Raw genomic sequence first — 22,999 nt, 5'->3', positions numbered from 1 at the left:
TATCCTGTTTCTTACGAGCAAGCAATAACCCTCGTTGGGAGTTTTTTTCACTGTCCTGGATTTTCCAATTCATTACAATATACATATATATATATATATATATATATATATATATATATATATATATATTTCAACACAGAATATATTCGTAACTATATACAAGTATAGCTTGTGACGTGTAGGACGAAAATAAAACTTTCAAAGAAACGTCACTCAATATAGAGCCTGGGCAGGAAAAGCGAACAACTTGTTCCACTCTCAACTCAAAGTCCGCTTACGCTAAGACTGTTACACACGTCAAGTGAAGTATCACAAGTCTTTTAGAAAAGAACAAATTGTTCTTCATTTCCCGGTCCATTTATCAGTCCATTTGTCAAACATGTAGAGTTGAACTGTATATATCATTAACAAGATATCAAAAAAAAAAATATGTAACTTTGTTCGGTTAATTACAGATATGAGGTAACTAATAACATTAAAATTTAAGTCTCAGAGCATATAGAAGTAGTCGTAAAGTTACATACCAATGCAAGGTAAGAATTTATAAAGCAACAAAGTTAAATGAAGCGAGTATCCATCAGATCACAGTGAAATATTCAGATATTATTACCAGCCTTATAGGAAGAATTTACACTTTTTTGTGAGTATTATGAATATTCAACGTTTGCCATTCTTAGTCTCTGATGTAACAAATAGCGGAGTAAACAATATGAACTCAAGTAGTTACCAAGTGCAAGATAAGAGCAGTTATGTGTAGTCAGAGATAACAATGCAATGGAGACAATAGTTTAGATTCGAAACCTAGCGACCTTTGGAAGAGAATACGTAAGGTAACACAGACCCACCTGCTCACTGTATTAGTCAGTTAGTTGGAGTTAAGAAGTGACTCCTATCTGTTGTCTTTTCCCATCTTGTCGCTGATTATTATTAGTATCAGTAAGAGTATTCAAAATGGGGGGAAAAACGCATTTTACTACGACCCAGATCTGGGCCATTGTGATCCTCGTTTCGATCATGGCGCTGTTTGTTGGGCTGATGTGCGGACTTACCCCAGCTTGTGTACAACCAGAAATCGCGTCCCCCGCGAAGAGAAGTATCAATGAAGAAACCAAAGGCTCGGTAAGACAAGAAAGAGGCAGACGCGCCGATGAAGCAAAACCCTGGGAGGAGCTAAGGTTACCTCCACAAATAACGCCTGAGTTTTACAATCTTACGGTCCAACCGGATCTCACTGGATCGGACACCTTTCAAGGTTGGGCAAGTATCTTGATTAACGTCTCGGAGCCTATCGAGTACCCCAGGATCCACATCAAGAACATTAATGTCACTTTATCCAAGATCATTGATGACACGGGCTCTGAGCTTGTTGAAGTCAACCCGGCGTTCTATTACGAGTATAATGAATTTTACGTCATGGACGTAGGTACACTACAGCCTGGGATGTACACCTGGGAAATTGAGTACACCGGTGGACTCGCCGGGAAGATTGCGGGCTTTTATAAGAGTAGCTACACAGTACCTGGAGAAACAGAACCCAGGTAAGGGACTACTTTCCTTCTCATACAATTATTGAATTAAATTTAAAAAAGTGGCAGTGACATGGCCCTTATTTCTTTAGCAGTGCATGATATAGACAATTAGCCACTAGAAATAATTTTATCGCGATAAGGTGGAAACGAGTGGATACCGATTTTTTTCTCTTTTTTTTTCATGTCATTACTTTTATGTCACCGTTTTGTAGGTATGTTTATTTGTCGAAAGAGTTTGAAAAGTAAAGTTTTGCCTAGTTGAGGTAAAGACGTATAGCACGAATTTGCCTTTAATTAAGTGACATTTCATCTATACCCTATCTCGTATGTATATATATAGAGTTGCGATATCTTTATATTTTCAACAGTGACTGAAACGAAGGAATAAATTGATCGCCAAAAGTGAGTGGTCGAATACTTTGTAACGGCGCAAAATATATTTATTGACGGTATACATTTGGTCTGAAACAAACTGGTTTTATTTTCTCAAGATATTTATTATTCCTAAACGCAAAGAATCGGTCTATGTTGCAACAGATAGGTATATGTGGTAGTGGGAGACCGAACTAGTCGGATGCACTTTGGCACGATTTCTTCTCGATCATGCTTTAATATGTAACCGCGTATATAGTTATTGATCTAAAGTGAATGATTAGTGATACCTAGTAAACACTCAGTGTGATATTAAAGCTGTTCGAAGTTTCATTGAATGTTGATATAGTTTGATAGTTAACTTATACGATGCCGTTCAGATAAGATCCCTGATCGCATAATCTGTTGGTGTTAATACACACTGAAAACTGCATACCACCGTGGCAGTGTATGGTACATAACGTAAACGACTGAATTGTCAAACTACTCTATAACCAATTATCACACCTCAAGTTTATAGCTGTGAGTTACCTATATGTCGAGTCGAGTCGAGTCGTGGTCGAGGTCGAGGTCACCATCATATATCTATATCATTATGTTATAGTATTCTTGAAGTGATGCAAGAGTTTCTAAAGGAATGTTTTACCTAACTACCATTGCAACTGAATCTGTTTTTTTATTGTTTCCGTCTAGCAGGACAGCACATCATATATACCAATAAATGTGTTGGATGTTGTGAGGTGGGATGGCGTGAGAAAGGGAGGGGAGGGGAAACGGGTCACCATAAATAGCTGCAAATTACTTTAAAGAAATGAAATGTTCTGACGAGAAATCAGCGTTGTCATTATTCAAACAGGTCATAGAGTTACTCAACACAATATATTAATCTTATCTGTGGCAACAATTTTAAATCCGTCATTGATTGTTTTGGCTTATAGGTTGTCTCAAAGTGCGAAATCTTATCTTTACTGTTGTCAATTATTATCGGGTTCCTCTACTGTAGGCATGGTTGGTAGTAAACAAGACGTATATGTAAGACAAAGGTATACGTTAGCCTACAAAATCGAACTTTATTCTGATTCCTAGAAACTTAACAGCTAATAGAGTAAGGCCGTGGTGTTTTACCGTCCCGTGTTAGACTGACAGATGTATAAACGTATAAATGGGTTGTCATGGGTACAACAACATGGATGGGGTACTAATATCATGAGCAGAGTCACGTGATCACTGTACACCCGAAACCACTAGAGATATTGCCAAGAATTAAAAAAAAAACAGGAAGGATACCTCGATCCCTGCCCTTCCCAATCATATACAAAGTGTCACTATTTAGCCCACATCTGGATAAAGTAGTGGCATACAATATTGGAACTAAATGTGCATGCAAGAGTAATACATAGTGGCTTTCATAAGCAGGCTGTGGCGGCTTCGGATTGTTCTGGGTTTGTGGAATTGTGGGCTTCCTATTGATATGGGTTTGTGGGTTTGTGGGCTTGTGGGCTTCGTATTGATCTGGGTTAGTGGGCTTGTTGGATTGTAGTTTTGTTGGATTGTGCATGGGCTTATGGAATTGTGGGCTTCACATTGATATGGGTTTGTGGGCTTCGTATTGAACTGGGTTAGTGGGCTTGTTGGATTGTGGGCTTCTGGAATTGTGGGCTTCACATTGATATGGGTTTGTGGGTTTGTGGGCTTCGTATTGATCTGGGTTAGTGGGTTTGTTGGATTGTGTGCTAATGGAATTGTGGGCTTCCTATTGATCTGGGTCTGTGCAGATTGTTGGAATGTGGAATTATGGAATTGTGGGCTTAACATTGATCTAGGTCCTCGGACACTTCCCGACGTCCGACTGGTTCCGCTCGACACTAGGTGCAATTAACTTCAAGACATCTTACCCAAAGTCAAATGCATTGTTTTACTCCAAAGTATCTTCTTTGTTTTTTGTATCATCGTCATCATCATTCAGTTATCGTTTTGGTCGTTGTCATCGCCATCGTCATCGTCATCGCCATCGTCATCGTCATCGCCATCGTCATCGCCATCGTCGTCGTCGTCGTCTTCGTCATCGTCATCATCTTCACGATTATTATTATTATTAAACATAAGATGAAATAGGTAAACAATTTCAATTCTAAAATTTATAATAAAGCAGTTAACACTTGCAAAAGCACATCATAAACTTCGAAACCCATTTTTTTTGGGTGTAAATTAGGCCTATTTTAAATTTTAAACCTCATAGTAAAGACCTCTGAACTACATAGATATCATTGGATTTTCGCCAGGAAATTATGTTGGCAATCACCAAAATTATGGCAAAGACATGTTTTCTTTAAAAATTGCTTAGGACATTCTTTATAGTGGTTTACATGGTACATAAATAGTATTAAAGAAGGGCATACTGGCTTTTTCATTGTGTTTTAAATTAGCAGTCTTAAGCAGTGACCTCAACTATAAGTGTGCTAATATTAAAAGTGGTGCTTGTCTGGCCCTTACCGTCCACAAACTTTCCTTAGACCTTGAGGAATAATATTCACTTGCAAGAAGTAGTATAGGTGCTTGCATGTGGGTACTTGCTCTCACTGCATTGTAACTTCCAGAAATTCAACCACCTACCGCCCCCCCTCCCCTTCCCGAGTCGGCCGCCCGTTAACTTGAATTATTATTATTATTATTATAAATTTCCCTAATTCTGACGAGGGTTCCTTTAAAGATGGAGGATCGTTTGTCGTTAATCCTTTTAACAGAAAACACCTTCGAGTTACTGACGTTACTGGCGTCAATGACGTCACTGACATCACTGGCGTTACTGACGTCACTGATGTTACTGACGTCACATATTTACAGTGACCTTATCATACGTTCTGGCTTGTGTATCACCATATCGATACAGGTATCACATAATACTTTAGGCGGAAGCGATACAAAATCATGGAGCTATATGTCGCGACATTACGTGCATGATACATGCATGGTTGACCAATTACGCAATTATATATCGCTGATTCATGATTTTAAACAGGAGCTCGTATGGTGTGCCTCTCATAAGGTGGTGGAAGCTGACTCCCATTTAGGGGTCTGTAGAGGTCCCTACCTCATACAATTAGACGTGTAATAATGTATTGTGAGGCATATTTAGGCTATATTAGTTTGGGGTTTTGTTTGGGGTTGAAAGAGGGAGCGGGGGTCCCCACTACCTGGACGCACGTAAATATGTCTCTAAATTGGGACTTCATATACGGCAACGGTTCAAATCGTTATAGTTTGTCATCCACCATAGTTCATTAGGCCACGCACTGGTCTTCACGTTTTGTGTACATAACTATCTGCAGGTTTTTATTCAGTGTTTTATTAAAACCTATCCCTGAGTACTGCAAATATATGATCTCATTACTAATATATTTCTTAGATCTGCGTATGTTTACATTTCAAAATTTACAATTGATTGTCCTGATTGTCAAAATGTAAACAACCTCTGTCGAATTCAAAACTTGTCATGCCTGGTGCCTTTTGCCTCGTCTCCATGTGATGATGATGACATGTTTAATCCTTCCGTGTCGCTGTATGATACCCTTATTACGACCCTTAGTAGGGGCATAACAGGATTAGTTAGGAGATATTTGTGGTCGCTTTGCTTAGCGTAACAGATCAGTGGCGTGCACAGGATCGGGATTACTGATTTCGGTAGTGGCATGAATGTTCATAGAAAGGACCAGAGGAGACTCACGGAGTTTTTGTAAAGGAGGGGGTTAACTTTAGGCTCGTTGAAGCCATGAAATGAGGTCTGCATAAGAGCCCCTCCACCCAATTAAAATTTAGACCTCAAATGGTGCATTCTGAGGTATATTTAGAAAATACTATTGAGTATTTGTGTGTCTATGGTTGGGGAGGGGGGGGGGTTGGAGCAGTGTACACACGTATCAGTGGGCTATTTCTTCCCCAGCTGAACGTAAACAAAACCCAACTGAACCATTCTTCTACCCTCGCCCTTGGACAAGCCACTGATGAAGAGTATAAATAAAAAAATAATTAATTCAAAATATTATAAAATCCGAAATTAGTGTATTCCTCAACCTCAAGTTTTTCACGAATAAGTTGGAAAAAATTTGAGAAGCGTTCACACGTGTGGTTATGAAAGAGCAACAAACGAAACAAGGAGGATGACGGGGAGTGGGGGGAGGGGGTAGGGGAGGTGGAAAGGAGTTGAGGCTAGACTTGTAGGGTTGGAAATATATTTCATATTTTCAATTAAGAAATACATAGATAACTATATTTGTTGTTTGTAAACCCTGATTTTACGATACCATCATGTCAATACATAGAATATTATATAAAGTTCCAAGGTTTCGTCAATTTCGACGATATACACTATAAGGTATGTGGGGGGGGGGTTGCCGAGTAGGGATGGGTGGGGTGGGGGTGGTAGAGATATAAAGGGGGAATTCTGAAGTAATTTATTAATATATTTTATTCATTCATTTCTTCCAGATATTTGGCAACGACTGATTTTGAGCCTACAGATGCGCGTCAGGCATTCCCTTGTTTCGACGAACCGAACATAAAAACCTTCTTCAAGATAAAACTACGTCACGAAGCAAAGTATATCGGTCTTTCGAACATGATAGAAGAGGTAAACAACATATCGATATAGATATATAAATCAACTTTAGAAAGTTATCCCTCCCAACCGTTTCCAGCCCTTTCAAGTTTTTAGCCCTAACACTAATCTTGACCTCTCACCCCTTGTCATCTTTCCGTTCCTCTTCTCCCTCCCACTTACTGCATGTCCATTCTTCCCCTTAATCTTTAAACCACCTTCCCACTTGGCCCCACTTCCTCATGATTATACGTCCCTTTAAAAAAAGTAAAAAAGAATCTAACATTATTACATATATATATATATATATATATATATATATATATATATAAATATATATATATATATATATATATATAAATTTATAGAGTAGAGTAGGTTGGCGTCTATCTTGGCGCAGAGTGCTCTATGTCCATTGGACAGAGCGGAATATATGTTGATACTAGATGAGACTAGTGGAACACTAGTAGTTGTAACTCGGAGTTTCACGCTTTATAGCGATCTTCAGACAACTCTCAGAGTTGTCTGAAGATCGCTATAAAGCGTGAAACTCCGAGTTACAACTACTAGTGTTCCACTAGTCTCATCTAGTATCAACATATATATAAATATATATATATATATATATATATATATATATATATATATATATATATAATATTATATATATATATATATATATATATAGGCGTTTGTCACCTCTATCGAAAAATTCTAGTTCTGTTTTTGTTGACATATTTAGTCTTACTCTAGAGATCAAACATGATGCTAACCAACTCGAAATCATTTGTGATTCCTAAAGCCGGATCTCGAAAGCGATACTTTGAACAGACTTTTTGTTAATGGAATGGAGGTAAACGACAAAAGCAAATGAATATATATGTAATTGAAATCGTAATGAGTTGGAAAATCCAGAACACTGAAAAAACTTCCAGCCCCCACCGGGATTCGAACCCGGGCCTCCCGCTTTACATTCATGGCTAAAACAAGTAGGTATTGTTTATTTATTTTTCATTATTCTCAGTAAATATAGTTTTACTCCAGTCAATTATCCTACGTTATGTATTACATTTATATCTTTCCAGGATAGGATAGATATCGGAGATGGAATGGTGGAAACGGTCTTTGGTGATCCAGAAGTTAAAATGAGTACTTATCTAGTTTGCTTCATTGTCTGTGATTTCGGTTCCGTAGAAGGGAAAACGAAAAGCAATGTAACGGTAAGCAAACGATAACTTGATATACATGTGTAGGTCTATGAGAGCGTGGTGGCCAATTGGCTAAGGCATCGGACTCGTGATCCAAGGATCCTGATCCTGTGTCCTTGGACAAGATGCTTTATCTCACTTGCCTCTCTCCACCCAGGGGTTAAATGGGTACCTGTGATGTAACTTGTCATTGGGCGCAGTATATAACTGCTGCCGACTGGAGGGATTGCCTCTGGGACAGGTTATAATTGACCATGCAGGGTAATATAACGTCTGTAAAGCGCTTTGAGACCTATCGCTGGTGTAAAGCGCTATATAAAAAATCAAATATTATTACTAAATAATTACTATATGTAAATAATCAGTATTATCAGTAAAACAATATTGACTACTTTTATATTGACTAATATAAATTAAAGTGGTGCATGGTGTTGGTGATGCTGGTGCTGATGGCACTGATGATGACAATGACGAAGATTATGTTATTATATCATTAAGTTGTTTATTTTTTCTTTCAGTTCCGAGTGTTCGCTCCAGAACACAAGATCGAAGAGGCTTATTACGCACTGAAAGTCGGTATCAACATCACCGAATACTTTGAAGAATATTTCGGTCTACCGTACTCTCTTAAAAAACTCGGTAAATGTTTCCACAATTGGTATTTTGATGATAGACTAAGCCAATACAAGTATATGTATACGTTACGCTCTTTCTAAATGTTAAATTGGCATTCGTAAAGTAGAATATCTAGAGCTAAAACAAGCCTTACAATGATTTAACAGTATAGTAGTGAAAAACGATACAACTTCAAGGTTTCGTAAGAACACAAATTTAACGGTCATATTCTGACAAGCAAAGTACGAGGGAAGCATAATATTCGCCTCTCGCCTCCACATTCCCTCCCTTTCCCCATTAACCCCCCCCCCACCCGCCCACCCGCCCTTCCTGTTCCCTGCAATAAGATACGCAAAGAAGCATAGGCTTACACAAGGAAAGCCAAAGGGAGACATTAAACGTCTAAACGACTGAGACTACCCTAATGTCACTCTAACTGGTGAGGGGGAAGGAGCGGGAGGGGACATGGTGCGGGAAGGGGACGGTAAAGGATGGTGCAAGTGTTATGACTCATTCAGCCCTTTCCTCTCCCTTCCCCACATGCTGGTGACACTGCTGATTGTTGGTAAAAAAATCGTGATGCACATGTACATTACTTACAGAATATACACAAGCTGTTCCTTTCTTGCATGGCTTCATACAAAAAAGTTGTCTTCTATACTGACTGTGGTACAAATTTCTCACTAAATATCTTTCTCAAATCGAAGAAAGATACCCTAAAAACATCCATGTCTGCTTCGAAATCACATTACGATTGAACGAATTAAGCATAAACTTCAAAAGACGTTTTGCAATATTTTTCACAAACGATAAGAAATAAAATTAAGATTAGTTTTGTGGCACACAAATTTCTGTATCGGATTAAACAGTTAATCACTTTGTAATTAGATGCAGAACAATGAACCGTTACTTTGTTTTGTTGTTGTTGCTGTTGTTGTTGTTATAAATATGCTGTTCGTACGGTCAGACCCTACACTGCTGAAACCGCTAACGTGCCCTTTTGATGAGGACTACAGAGAGGTCGTTTTTTCCGATTTTACAAGTTCATTTTATCTATCACTTTTGCAGATATGATCGCCATTCCAGATTTTAGTGCCGGTGCGATGGAAAATTGGGGTCTGATCACTTACAGAGAGCAGTATCTTCTCATCGATAACGTCACCTCATCTGCATCTTATAAACAACTGGTCTGTGTAGTTGTATCTCACGAATTAGCCCATCAGGTACGATAAACGAGGAATATGGCATGTATTACAACCGCGCATGCGCGTATCTCATTTCCGGGTCATGTCAAGGAATAGAAACGCTGGTACATACGGTAATAGAATGAAATGTGTTTATGAAGACATTCATTGATTGACGTTAAATAGTCATTTGGGAAAAGTTGCCAATGCTCATACCACTCTGCACTGTCCTCTCTTAAGTATCATCTTCTCTTATCATCCTCTCCTATCATGCTTCAATAGTTGTAATGATAATGATGATGACAACGACGACGATGACGATGACGATGACGACGACGACGATGACGATGACAAAGACGATTACGATGACGATTACGATGATGATAATTGAAAACGCGCGTATATAAACAGTAGAATTATTGGTTAATATTGTATATTATTTAAATGCAGAAAGTTGGTTCCTCAGGAGACATTTTATCGAGATTGATCAAAATAAAATGTTATCCTTTTATTTTTCTTATGTTTTTTTTTTCACTCAGTGGTTCGGCAACATAGTAACCATGGACTGGTGGGATGATCTCTGGCTAAACGAAGGATTTGCTAGTTACGTCGAGTATCTGGGAGCTGATCAGGCTGAGCCTACCTGGCAAATGGTAAAATGTTTTCAGATAGATGGCGGGAGGTCTTAAAATACGAACGGCGTTAACCGTAACCATAGAGATACAAACCAGAGTCGTAAATCAACGGCTTTGACAAACAAACACACGCACACAAACAAACAAACACACGCAATCTGGTTTTCTATTATATTTGCTACAACCGACGACAATTCCTTTATTCTAACCCATTGTCTGGATAACCAATGACTAATGTTCTCTATTGTTCGACAACTGGTTACATGAATTTCTTTTGTCTCCATGTCACCAGTTGTGAGGCCTAGACATGGCCACATACAACAACACAAACAGTCATATCCACACCGACATGCGACTCAAGCATGGACTTTGATAAACTCTTTTCCAAGTAAGGTCCGTATAGTATAGGAAAGCAAATATCGACATAATGAGTTCAGTATATAACGTTATTATCCTACCGCGGAATATGAGAAGCTTGCAACAGACCTAACCAACATGGTAATCAATTGGACTTTAGTATACGAATGTTAAAATGAATGTTCTAATTTATCCAGATATATACAAATGTTTAAAATCCCGATTAGGCTCAGTGGCAGATGCCCCCTGACGGACTCAAATGGACTGCTGGCGCCCTTTTCAGATCTTTACCACTTTTTACTTATTCGCGATTATTGACTTTTTTAAAGCGCTCTCATCTACCTATTGACATTTGTCACATTTTGTTGGTGTAATTTTCTAAAAAAATTGCTCAAATTAGCAAGGCCTGAAAAGGGTCATTTCCCGCGACCTAGGGAGTGTCTTTACTCAAAAATGTCTGTACGCTCCGCGCAAACCTGTGGTGGCACTCCGCTTAGATAGTGTCGAAAGCGCCCCTACAGACCATTCTCGCCCCTTCCTGACCAACACCCGTAGCTCCGCCACTGATTAGGCTAGGTGACTTCAGTCTATCGTCGCTAGGACGCAAGCCTTACCAGAATGACCAATATCCTAGTACAAGTGAGTCTTTATCTGTACCGTTGAAATTTTACACCCTAAACATTCTCAGGGGTGCGACGGAGACGCGGGCACTTCCACCGCGCATGCTTACTCTACTGTGAAGTTAAAATATGTTGGTAAGCTATCATACTCGAAGATAATATCATCAATATCTAGGCTTGAATTGTCATTTAATTTTTTTTTTCTTTTCTTCGAGCACAGCAAGAACAATTCGTTGTTAATGATTTATATTCCGTGTTTCGACTTGACCAAATCGTGAGTTCTCATCCCATCATCATCGATGTGAACAGACCGGAGGAAATATCAGAAGTGTTTGATTCTATATCTTACAGTAAGGTGAGACTTGAGGGGTTGATGGTGTGGTATGTGTGACGTTCCTTCGGGGGGGGGGGGGGAGGGAGCACTAGGAACGGTGGCATGGGGGCGGGGCATTCATATTATCGCCCACCCTTCACTTTGTAACTTTATGAATTCTTTATATCATATCATGTGATATGTTTGATACCTCATTAAAGTGAAATAAAGCAACTATTCTCGACTAGTATAGACAGAGACCGTAACCATGAAATTCTGGTGACGTCAACAAGTGTTCATATACATAGATCATGCCGGGACAAATGGGAACATGCATTTATCACCCTTGAATTTTCGTTCAAAATTCTGTTTGTAAGTGAAAACATCTATGAAATATACAGAGGTGTGGTTGCGGGTGCGTGGGGTTGGGGATGGTTCCGTGGATGGTGGGGGTGGATGTGGGTGTGTCAGCAGAAAGTGTATTTATTCTATTACGAGTCTTTTCTTACTGTCATGCGGAGGTTTGTCAGCATTTTTCACTCAGTCAATGACGTAAGTTATGTTGTGAATTGTCCGGATATATAGCTTCAGCGATATGGACAAGTGTACAACATGTATAAGTACTCAGCGTTGGATTTGCTACACCTAATAAACTTTAACATTAAGAGACTTCTAAATACATTAATGTAAGTAATGTCACTTTAGTATCAACGATTTTATCCATAAAATGGAAGCCACCCTCCCTTCCACCCCTCCCACCCCCGCTATATTCCTATACGCCTACCTGATAACAAAGTCCAATTGTTCTCTTCATACAGGGTGCCTCTGTCATTAGGATGCTTAATGACTTCATGGGTGAAGAGTCTTTCAAAGAGGGACTACAAGTAAGTGATCTATGACAATCTATGTACCTTTTTTTTTACGAAAAGTCACCCCCAAAAAACTAAACGACTCAACTGACGCCCTCTTAGTCCCAGATCCCTTACATCGAGTCTGTGGCCGGGTGATCAGGACGGTGTTACGTGAAGTGACGTAACACGAATATATATTCAATAGTACCGATAGTGGAGTGAAAGTAACGAGTTGGCTGATGGGGTTTTAAATAGTTCAAATATTGTTGACTCTCCATATGAAATATTCAACTGAGATATGGGTATAGGATGTGACATTAGGAAATGGGTCAATAGATTAGGTGAACCACTGATACGCAGGTCTCCTCAGCATCCCTCCTCGTACTTATTGTAATGAGGCGAATGTCAACTAAAAGTTCAATTAAACGCTGTAAAATTACTTCAAGATGCTGATTGGGAACATTAAATAGGTATAAATTATACGGCCATAATTTACTGATCGTGAGTACTGGATGATGCCTTTTCTAGTACTAATTTCCCTTTTTTAAAAACTGATCAGAGGTCGCAAAGCTTGGGGTCACACGTGATGCTGCATCTGATCCACAATTGCTTTAATATTACATACTTCGGAACATCATTAATATTCATCAAATCTATCAATCAATGGACCAATCATGAGTAAGAAAGAAAACACGTGGTCCTAGTTTTTTGGGGTACGTTTCTCTTCGTCTGAAAATAAGGGGTCCTAAGCCCAGATTTCTGAAAATGGACCGAACAATTTCTAATGTATTTTTTTATTCGGGAACCGTGGGAATTAAGGGGAGGGTAGGGGGGGGGCTTGAAGGTCAAAGTGCAAAGGGTTAAAGACAAGTGCAGGAGTTTAATAGGAACTTAAAGTATGTATCATACCACTTTATGATATCATTATGCGACCAATGTGCTTTCGTTACAGCATACATAATCTTACTTGGGTAATGGTAAGTTTCTATTTCAAATCTATATACCAGCTGCCATTTCAAAACATAATTCAACCTATAAAACTGAAAATCTTCTCCTTTTCTGCTCTATTTAAGAGATACCTGAAAAAATACGAGTTTGGCAATGCTAAGAGCGCAGACCTATGGGAGCAGTTACAATTGGTGAGTTTTTGGATCTTCGAATAATTTCAAATATCCCTTACAGTCAAATCTGACGAGGGTGGGAGAGGGGGTGTTAGGGGTCTTAATATGCGGGAAAGAATAATGTATTCCTTTTGATACACTTAATATAGGAAAATATGAAGACTTCTAAAGAGGGCGCCGTTACATTAATATGTCCGCCGACTCCGATCTCGCTCTCGGCACCGATGCATACTAATTATATAATGGGAACAGTTACAAGAGAGTATACAGCATCCAAACATATACATGCAGTTCAATTTTGTTTACGTTGTCAAGAAGTAAAATCATTCAGCAGTGTCGATCAATTTTACCAATGCCAATATACGGGGGTGGGCTTGGGCATGAGTTGCAACCGACTCTGCAGTGATCCGCCAATCGACAACGCTGGGGTCTTTGGGGCTTTTTCTTTTTGCTCGGAGTTCTTGTTTTATCATTTTCCCTTTGAATAAAAATATTGAGTGGAGACTTTTATCACTACAACAGGCATACAACGATATCGTAGGAGGAAACCTCGATATTGCTGACATTATGGATACGTGGACGAAGCAAATGGGCTTCCCCGTAGTAAATGTTGAAAAGGACATGAATGACCTGGTCCTAAACCAGGAATGGTTCCTCGTCGACCCGAATGCAAACAGATCTGCGGCTCCGTTCGAGAGTCCATATGAGTAAGTGATCTTTATTGACCCTTTTCTGTTGTGATTGCAGCCTAGTGGTCTTGTTGATTGATCGATCGATCGATTGATTGGTTACAGGTTATTAATTAATGCGGCAAATAGGCCTATGCAGTTCATTGATTGCTGAAAGATCCAGTAGAGGAGTACAACAAGCAGTTGTTTAATTTCAGCAGGATGTAAAGGAACCAATTTTATTGATTATTATTTGTAATAGAATTGATTGATCCATGATCCAAATTTTCCAATGGTTCGATATACAATGGATCCCGTTCTTCTTGACTGCTGTAGGATCGAGTTAGTTGTTGAATGTAATGGATCCAATTGATCGTTCGTTACAAGCAACATTATCCCGCAGGATCCACACATATGATTTTAACTGGTCCCAGATAGTCGATGGCAATAGAATGCGCTTTTTTTTATTGATTATTGATTACTTTATAGCATAACATGATAAAAAAATTCATTGTGGTTGGATTCACTTGAGATCGATTGATAGGATCCGATTTCTTGATTGTAAAGAATCAAGTCAATTGACTGAATTGAGTTGAATGATTTTGGCAGGGTTAATCACATATTAGGCTAGGACCCCCCACCCCCCTTCACTTCCCCGATATGATTCATTCATAGTCCCTTCACTCACTGAATAGAATCTAGAAATACTTATCTAAGTTCCATACTATTTTCATTGCAGAACCTTATATCTTAAGTGTTGAATATCTTTATTTATTACTGATAACACCACATTGCGCGATTTGATAATAGTCTGGTCTTGCTTATTCGTCTTCCTTTACTATTTGCAGCTACAAGTGGGAAATCCCTTTTTCTTCGAAATTCCAGATGCAATTGGATGGTCCTCCCAAGTATCAGTGGATGGAGAGAACTGACACAGATGGTGAATGTTATAACCTTATAAACCTCAATTCAATTAACTGTCCATAACGATGCAATTCTGCAGGTGTTGGGGTAGTCTTGTTCAAGATCCTGGTAATCTGCTGTCACTTTGCCTGTTACAACTTAGAGTTCCTTTATGAGTGCGCCCTCACTTTCTCTTTCGAAAATCTGTGAAAACAAGTTTTAAGGCCTAATATCCCTGACCGGCAGATTTGTGAAAGGGCGTCCTCAGCTAGTGTTATAGTAAGTAAGTAAAACCTTATTGCTCCATAAAATCGGAAATTTCGATACTCGCACAATATAAGAAATACAAAAATATATATAAAACTATATTTATATGTTATAATTCGACGATATTTATATATAGAAAGAGCGTCTTGACCAAGACTAGTGTTGGGGACTTGAAGCAACTCACACACAACAACATTGTAAGGTAGTTGTATCCTTATTTGAAAATTCTATACTGTGGAGAGGAGGGGTATATTTTGGACCTATAATATGCATAGTTTACAATGTATACCATTATCGTAATGTTAACAATTATTTTGTTTTGCTTTGAAGCGACCCGACAAGCGTCTTGATTGGCTTATTATTTTTTCAATATGCTATTGTTATGTTAACACTTTTCTCTCTTTCTGTTTTTGTCTTGCAATCGAAGCGACTGGAAACGCGATCTGATTGGCTCATTATTTCATATGATGCTTTTGTTTATATTTAAATTTTCATCTATTTTGCAGTCGTAGTGACTGGCGACAACTCTGACTGGTACATCGCCAACTATGAGGAGAAAGGTTACTATAGAGTAAACTACGACATTGCTAATTGGGAAGCTCTATCGCTACAACTCAACACGGACCACACGGTAAGGATAAAAAAGAAAGTCAAAGCAAATTTTATTTTTAATGGATGTGAGTTTGTCTGATAACCTGTCATTAAAAACACAGTGAATGAGCAGACACTAAAATTGGTTCATCAAAGAAAAATGCTCTTCATGTGACACAAAAGATAGGAGATGTGTATATGTCACTATACTGTTAATACAGTCTAAATCATTGCCGTACGTCGTAAAACTTAAGAACCTCTATGTTGAGCTTTCTATTCGATCCCTTTCCTTTTATTTCTTTTAGATGATCCCTATCACTGATCGTTCCGGATTGCTGGACGATGCTTTCAATCTGGCACAGTAAGTCATAGTCTAAACTGAAGCATTGTGTCAAGAGATTATATACATCTTAACTCAATGGATCACGGCAATTGAAAGGAACATTTCCCTATGTAAATATTTCAGTTGATCCTTATCAGGATCGTTTGGAAATTTTGGACGATGCTTTCAATCTGGCACAGTAAGTCATAGTCTAAACTGAAGCATTGTGTCAAGAGATTATATACATCTTAACTCAATGGATCACGGCAATTGAAAGGAACATTTCCCTATGTAAATATTTCAGTTGATCCTTATCAGGATCGTTTGGAAATTTTGGACGATGCTTTCAATCTGGCACAGTAAGTCATAGTCTAAACTGAAGCATTGTGTCAAGAGATTATATACATCTTAACTCAATGGATCACGGCAATTGAAAGGAACATTTTCCTATGTAAATATTTCAGTTGATCCTTACCAGGATCGTTTGGAAATTTTGAACGATGCTTTCAATCTGCCACAGTAAGTCATAGTCTAAACTGAAGCATTGTGTCAAGAGATTATATACATCTTAACTCAATGGATCACGGCAATTGAAAGGAACATTTCCCTATGTAAATATTTCAGTTGATCCTTATCAGGATCGTTTGGAAATTTTGGACGATGCTTTCAATCTGGCACAGTAAGCCATAGTCTAAACTGAAGCATTGTGTCAAGAGATTATATACATCTTAACTCAATGGATCACGGCAATTGAAAGGAACATTTTCATATGTAAATATTTTAGTTGATCCTTATCAGGATCGTTGGAAATTTTGGACGATGCTTTCAATCTGCCACAGTAAGCCATAGCCTAAACTAAAGCATTATGTCAGAAGTAGATAGCTGTTTCTATGGTTACTATTTCTACATGTAAGCCCATTCCTATCCGTCACTTTCACAATTCGTTAGGAAATGTTGACAACAAATTTTTGGATGTGGTATACAGTAATTGATATGCTAAACTGCAGTATAGAATGGTATCAGAAACACAATACAGCTGATAAAACAAATGATCGTGATTCAAAAGAAGCGATATGGGGGAGGTGATAGGGGTGGGGGGGGGGTTGCGACACATTTATCGGAGTTCGAAGATAATTTCTATGGGTATATTAAACACGTTTCGTTTTTGTTTTCTATATTTAGGGCAGAACAATTGGACTACGAGAAAGTGTTGGATATGACCGTTTACATGGACAAAGAAATTGAATATATTCCATGGGACGCCGCATATAGTAATTTTATGTGGCTCAGTGACATCCTTAGATACCAGCCTGCATTTGCAGATTGGAGGGTGAGTTCAGTTTTAAAGAGAAAACTTAAATGTTAAACCTGAAGTACTTTCCTTTCAGTTATAGTCGGGAAGAAGGGTCTCTTACTACATAGGTAACCTTCTTCGTAAGAGTTCCTTTCACTGTAAAATTTCGGCCCGATCCGCCTCATAAAATTTTAGACTGCTTATCCAGGTAAGTATGAGAAAGGAAGACCTCGCCCTAGGCCTTTCTCTTTCCGGCTATAGAATTCAACTGAATGTTTTTGTTCGTGCAGTACCCCTCCCCCCCCCACCCTCCGCTTCTCCTCATACATGACTTGGTCTTTTCCATATTATGGACGATAGTTATTGCACAAATGTTGACTAATGAAGCTGTCGTCTTTTGAATATTCGTAAAATTTAAAAAGTTTGTTTTCGAAGGACACCAACTGCAGTTTTGTGATGCATTGCTACAGTACAGACTTCGATCATCATCGTCATTATTGTCATCATCGTCGTCATAATCGTCATCGTCGTCATCATCGTCGTCATCATCGTCACCATTAGCGTCATCGAAATGGGTGGCGATTGGGAGGTGGGGGTGGAGGTAAGGAAGGTTTCAAGATGCATTACAGCCATAACTGAATGAACATAGCGTTCCAAAGGCTGACAAAATGAACAGATTTTATGACATTTTTGACCGCCATTGGTCTGCTAGCATGTCCAGGGTGTATATGCTTACTTTTCATAGTTTCTTTTGTAACTTTTTATTTCAGGTTTACTTGCAAAGCAAAACCAAACATTTATTGAACAAGTACAATGATTGGAGTGCTGAAGTGTCTCATTTAGAGAAGTAAGCAAACTTTAATTTAATTTTAAATTAAGTTTCATCGACTAGATTGTCCTACACAAAAATTTAAAACAGCTGAATAACTGTAAGAAATCTGAGTACCAAAATTAGGGGAAATCGTAAGAAAATAAGGCGAAAGGGTTGGATGTATTTCTTTCCCTAAAAACGTAAAAGGGGAAAACTATATGTTTGGAAAGTAATGCAAGAAACCTTCAAACGAATCTGCAAAACTGACACTTTTTACGATGTTTGTATACCTCCTGCACAAATACTTATTTTTAAAATATCATTTAATATTCACAGCTTCTTAAGAACGGATATCATCTATTTGTCGTGTAGCAGTGGTGACCCGGATTGTCTTAATGAAGCACTGACCCAGTTCTACAAGTTCCTCAATAATGAACCGTAAGCTGAAGTTTCCTTAAAAACTGACCTACTTCAACGTTTTCTTTCTTATCATGCATAGTTATACAGAGTATACATACTGCAATTCATTTTACATTTTGGAAACAAATAAAAGGATTTTTTTAGTAATGGTTCACTTAAGGTATAGACTTTCCGTTGAGTACATTGTAATAACATAATAGAAAGTATTTAAAAAATAAAGAAAAATATTTTCATTTTCATTTCTTGGCAGCACGTGAAATTGCTTTACGTTCTGAATAAAATTGTCTAACACAAAGCATCTTTTACTTACATGTGTGCACCCTAGTGTGTCTGCGAACGTGCTCAGTCCAGTTCTGCGATTCGGCATGGAATTGGACGGAGGCCAAGACAACTGGGACGCCCTGTGGGAACGCTATGTAAACTCGGACACATCTGCCGAAAAGTCTCGAATCTCATTCGGATTGGCCCGTACCCGACACGTTTGGTTACTCTCAAGGTAACATTTATTCACATATAAACATATACACATATATACACATATACACAATTCACATATGCACAATTTGCCGAACTTTGACCACGAAATACGCACATGTGTGACACCGCGCGTATGTGGGTGTGTGTGTTTGTGTGTATTGGGGACAGAGGGTAGGCTGGACGGCAATGTTACTATGACCCAAAGAGTTAATGTATATACAACAGTTTGAACACGATGCAGGTATACTGTCAACATTTGTGGGGGTTTTTTTCCACAAGGAGATGCAGAATTTATATTCTTCTCTATATAATATTGTAATTAATATTTCAAGGAAGCTATATCTCGCTGAGTTTATATGTTTATTCATATTTATATTGATTTTAATTATGTTGCAGATATATTGAATATGCAATGGACGAGAGCAAGATTAGGAGGGGTGATTTCTTCTCAGTGCTTTCTTATATTTCTGGCAATCCCGTGGGAAATCCCCTTATTTGGGATTATATCCGCGCCAACTGGGAATATCTGGTTGATCGGTAAATATAAAATGCATCACACAGTTTTTGATTATCGTTATTTTATCCTAATATGCCCTAGGATTTCGGGGTAATTGTCCAACGGTGCCACAATGTCGAAGGCTTCCTATACCCTCTCGTACTTCAAAAGTTCCCATGTATTTTCTTTAGTTTTAACAAGGAATCTGCGGTCTGTTCAAAGTTGTTGTGACACTCCCTGTAAGTGTTAAAACCACAGTTAAGAAAACAACGCAGAAGAAACAAACAAAAAAACATGTATCCCCAATCGAAGACATTTATTATTTATCTCTTTCTGAATATGCTTTGCCAACTTCCAAATTCAATCAATTATAATAAAGATCTTTACTTTAACCAAAAACCCCAAACTCCACAAAAACTTAAATGAGGTCATCGAGCGACATTAATTAAGCGAACTATCGTATTAACTTCTTAAAGTCGTTAGAGCTGCCGTACAATTTAAGTGCATTTCAGAAATTGCATAATTAAAATATGAATGAAGTAGAGCGCGAAAAAACGAATATAATGATGGTTACACTAACCTTCTTCGAATGTGCGAGTAATAATATTTACCATAATCTGACTTTCTAACCATATGTTTCTCAATATACGTTGCAGCTTCGGACTCTCTCGATCTCTTGGTTCTCTTACCTATACTACAACACAGTATTACTCAACCGAACTGAAATTACAGCAGGTAAGATCTCTCCTATTATTTAAAAAAAAAATACTCCCTTTAAGGTATTTTCTTCTAAAATATATCTTAAATTGGAAACGTTCATTTTTTTTTAAAGAGCAAAGAAAGTTTTGGCTAGGAGAGGATTCGAATCAGTGGCCATAAAATTCTTCGATCTTTTTAATTGTTTGTCATTCCCCAGTCAGTTACTTATCTGCATACATCTGAAATTTGGTAACCCAAATGACAGAATACATTAATACCGTGTAATGTTGTAGGAGGCTTCATTTTCAAATGAATGAATCAGGAATATCTGACCGACTGTTTGAATTTGTTTAAAAAAACTTTAAAAAATTAACAGAGTATCTTTACTCTGTCCATTTGAGAAAAACATGGTTTAATATTTGTTGACTATAAAAACTGCTTTTACGCCATAAATGTGGGCGGAAAATACAAATAGCCTGAAAAAAAGTTTTATGTAGTCTTGAATTGCAGTATGTACGCCAGCTCTTAATACAAATACCCTTAATCATGCATATTGCATTAAAAATATGAAAGAAAAATTGTCTGAAGTCGGAATTCGAAATAATTACATTAGGCTATGTATAAATAGAAGACCAGCGCTCTGTCTAACTAATGAGCTGAATGGTGGACCTATCATTACCCTGTCTGTTTTCTGCTAATTATTCATTTTAACACACTTAACAATCACACTGGAAAGTAAAGAATAATAGAAGTTACATATACAAGCCTTGGCATAAACAAATTTGCTACAAACAGACCATTAATATTCTTCTTCACTTGTTTGTTATGAGAAACAAAATAATAATAATATCACAAAGCAAGAAAACAAAAACAAAATGAACAGAGAGTAAAAGTAAACGATATTTAGTAACATGCATGGATTTTTTTTTTAATTTTTTGCCAAAGAAATTCATGAAGAATATTTTTCAGTGTTTATGTTTGATGTAATTGCCATTGATTTAATGCTCTAAGTATTTCGGTCAATCAATGACAATCACCTTTCATTTCACTTGATTTTATCTTCTTTACCAGATGGAGGAATTTTTCGAAAAATACCCCGAGGCCGGCGCTGGGACCAGATCACGCCAGCAGGCACTGGAACGCGTGAGAACTAACATTAACTGGGTGAAGAAGAACCAAAATGTGATACAACAATGGTTGGAGGATAACCCAGTTTAAACCAAGTTGCCACTAAGTTTAAACCAAGTTAGCACTCAGTTTAAACCAACTTTAAGCTACTAACTAAAACGTTCTTTGAACTGTTCTTAAGATATTCTTATTTCGTTTTTAATACAAGCAAAAATTAATGCAAACATTCTTTGAGGCGAAAGAAAACAATGAATTAAGACGTTATTTGTACAATTTTCGCTTAGTTGGTCTCATAATCTAACATCTTCAAAATTATTGAAATAAATTGTCTAACATATCAATAAGAACAAAGTGGTAACTAATCGTTATTGTGTTTTCTTTATTAGTGGTGGCGGTGAGGGCGGGAGACCGAACTATGGAGGGTTTTTCAAAGATGTAAATGACATGAAAGAGACCTCACAATGTTTTTCCACGTCGACTAGTTGGAATTATTTACTCCCTTCCTTTGTGAAACGCATTTCTGATTTTAACTTTCATCGATACCGCACCAATAATCAATAAATAATCAATCGAATTATCATTTGTACATGCATGTTTTTATAATTTGCAGCACTCACAAAAAATCAAAAGACATAACTTCAATAAAGTGTCGGAAGAATAAAAAAAAATCTCATCTTTCTCACTATGGTGTGTCTGATGTCTGATAATATATTGTTCATACTCTCCAGAACAAATTTGTAAGAAATGGCTTAATGTAACCGTGCTTCAATCTAATTAACCCCATCCAGCCAAAGGCACTTACACCCTAGTCGTAAATCAATCAGTACCTATAGGGCTTACCCCATTTTCAAAGATCAAAATCAAAATATTAACGCACAACTATCTTGTAAAGTCAAGATAACATCCTTATCCTTATCATGACCCAACTCCATTACGATCTTATACAATCTATCCACGGGATGCTCCACCTAACCATCATCTTACCCCTTCTTAAAGATCTCGTCGCACATGTCGTCAAGTCGTTCTCCAGTTCCATCAACGTATTATTCCAAAGTCCACCGAATATTCTATCATCTGCAGTGAAGATCGTAAATATTATCAACATATCTTATGATTTCTGATCCAACATCTTAGTACATCTCACCAAGACCTTACCCAATACCTTTAAGTATACTTTCTTGTAGTACCCATTCCCATAGATACAACTATCAACATTTCTACTTTCATTTCTGTCTATGAAAACTTTACCAGATTCTAGCAACAACTTACTCAACCCTTCACCATGTTACTGCCGTCCCACTTAGACATCACTTCATGGAAATGGCCATTTTGAGTGTACCTTTGCTGTGTGCTACTGGCGACGAAATACAACTTCAGCTGGGTTGGAAGATGCTTGGAGAAGGTGGGGTCGGGTAGGGGGTGTTCACGTGCACCAACAGAGGGTTATAAATCTCTGCTCGCACGCAGAATGTTACTTTCACAGGACAAAAATAAAACGTTTGAATTCATGAGGGGTCTGGCACC

The 22,999-nt window shown here is 37.9% G+C and overlaps 1 protein-coding gene across 1 annotated transcript; it reads left to right on the top strand.

Annotated features, from left to right (window-relative positions):
• The first annotated feature begins 848 nt into the window (after nucleotides 1-848).
• On the top strand, nucleotides 849-21,829 carry LOC139968704 (glutamyl aminopeptidase-like). The gene is made up of 20 exons (XM_071973001.1): nucleotides 849-1,538; nucleotides 6,387-6,528; nucleotides 7,581-7,715; nucleotides 8,222-8,342; nucleotides 9,387-9,541; nucleotides 10,042-10,155; nucleotides 11,335-11,469; nucleotides 12,246-12,311; nucleotides 13,352-13,417; nucleotides 13,922-14,106; nucleotides 14,916-15,007; nucleotides 15,744-15,868; nucleotides 16,134-16,189; nucleotides 17,333-17,480; nucleotides 18,215-18,291; nucleotides 18,592-18,693; nucleotides 19,001-19,171; nucleotides 19,549-19,689; nucleotides 20,305-20,383; nucleotides 21,419-21,829. Exons 1-20 carry the CDS (start codon nucleotides 952-954, stop codon nucleotides 21,563-21,565), a joined length of 2,844 nt encoding a protein of 947 aa, XP_071829102.1. The 5' UTR covers nucleotides 849-951; the 3' UTR covers nucleotides 21,566-21,829.
• The last annotated feature ends 1,170 nt before the right edge of the window (nucleotides 21,830-22,999 follow it).

The sequence above is a fragment of the Apostichopus japonicus genome, chromosome 6, assembly GCF_037975245.1.
Source record: "Apostichopus japonicus isolate 1M-3 chromosome 6, ASM3797524v1, whole genome shotgun sequence".
NCBI lineage: Eukaryota > Metazoa > Echinodermata > Holothuroidea > Aspidochirotida > Stichopodidae > Apostichopus > Apostichopus japonicus.
The sequence above is the reverse complement of the archived record's forward strand: the minus strand, read 5'-3'. Positions and strand labels throughout refer to the sequence as shown.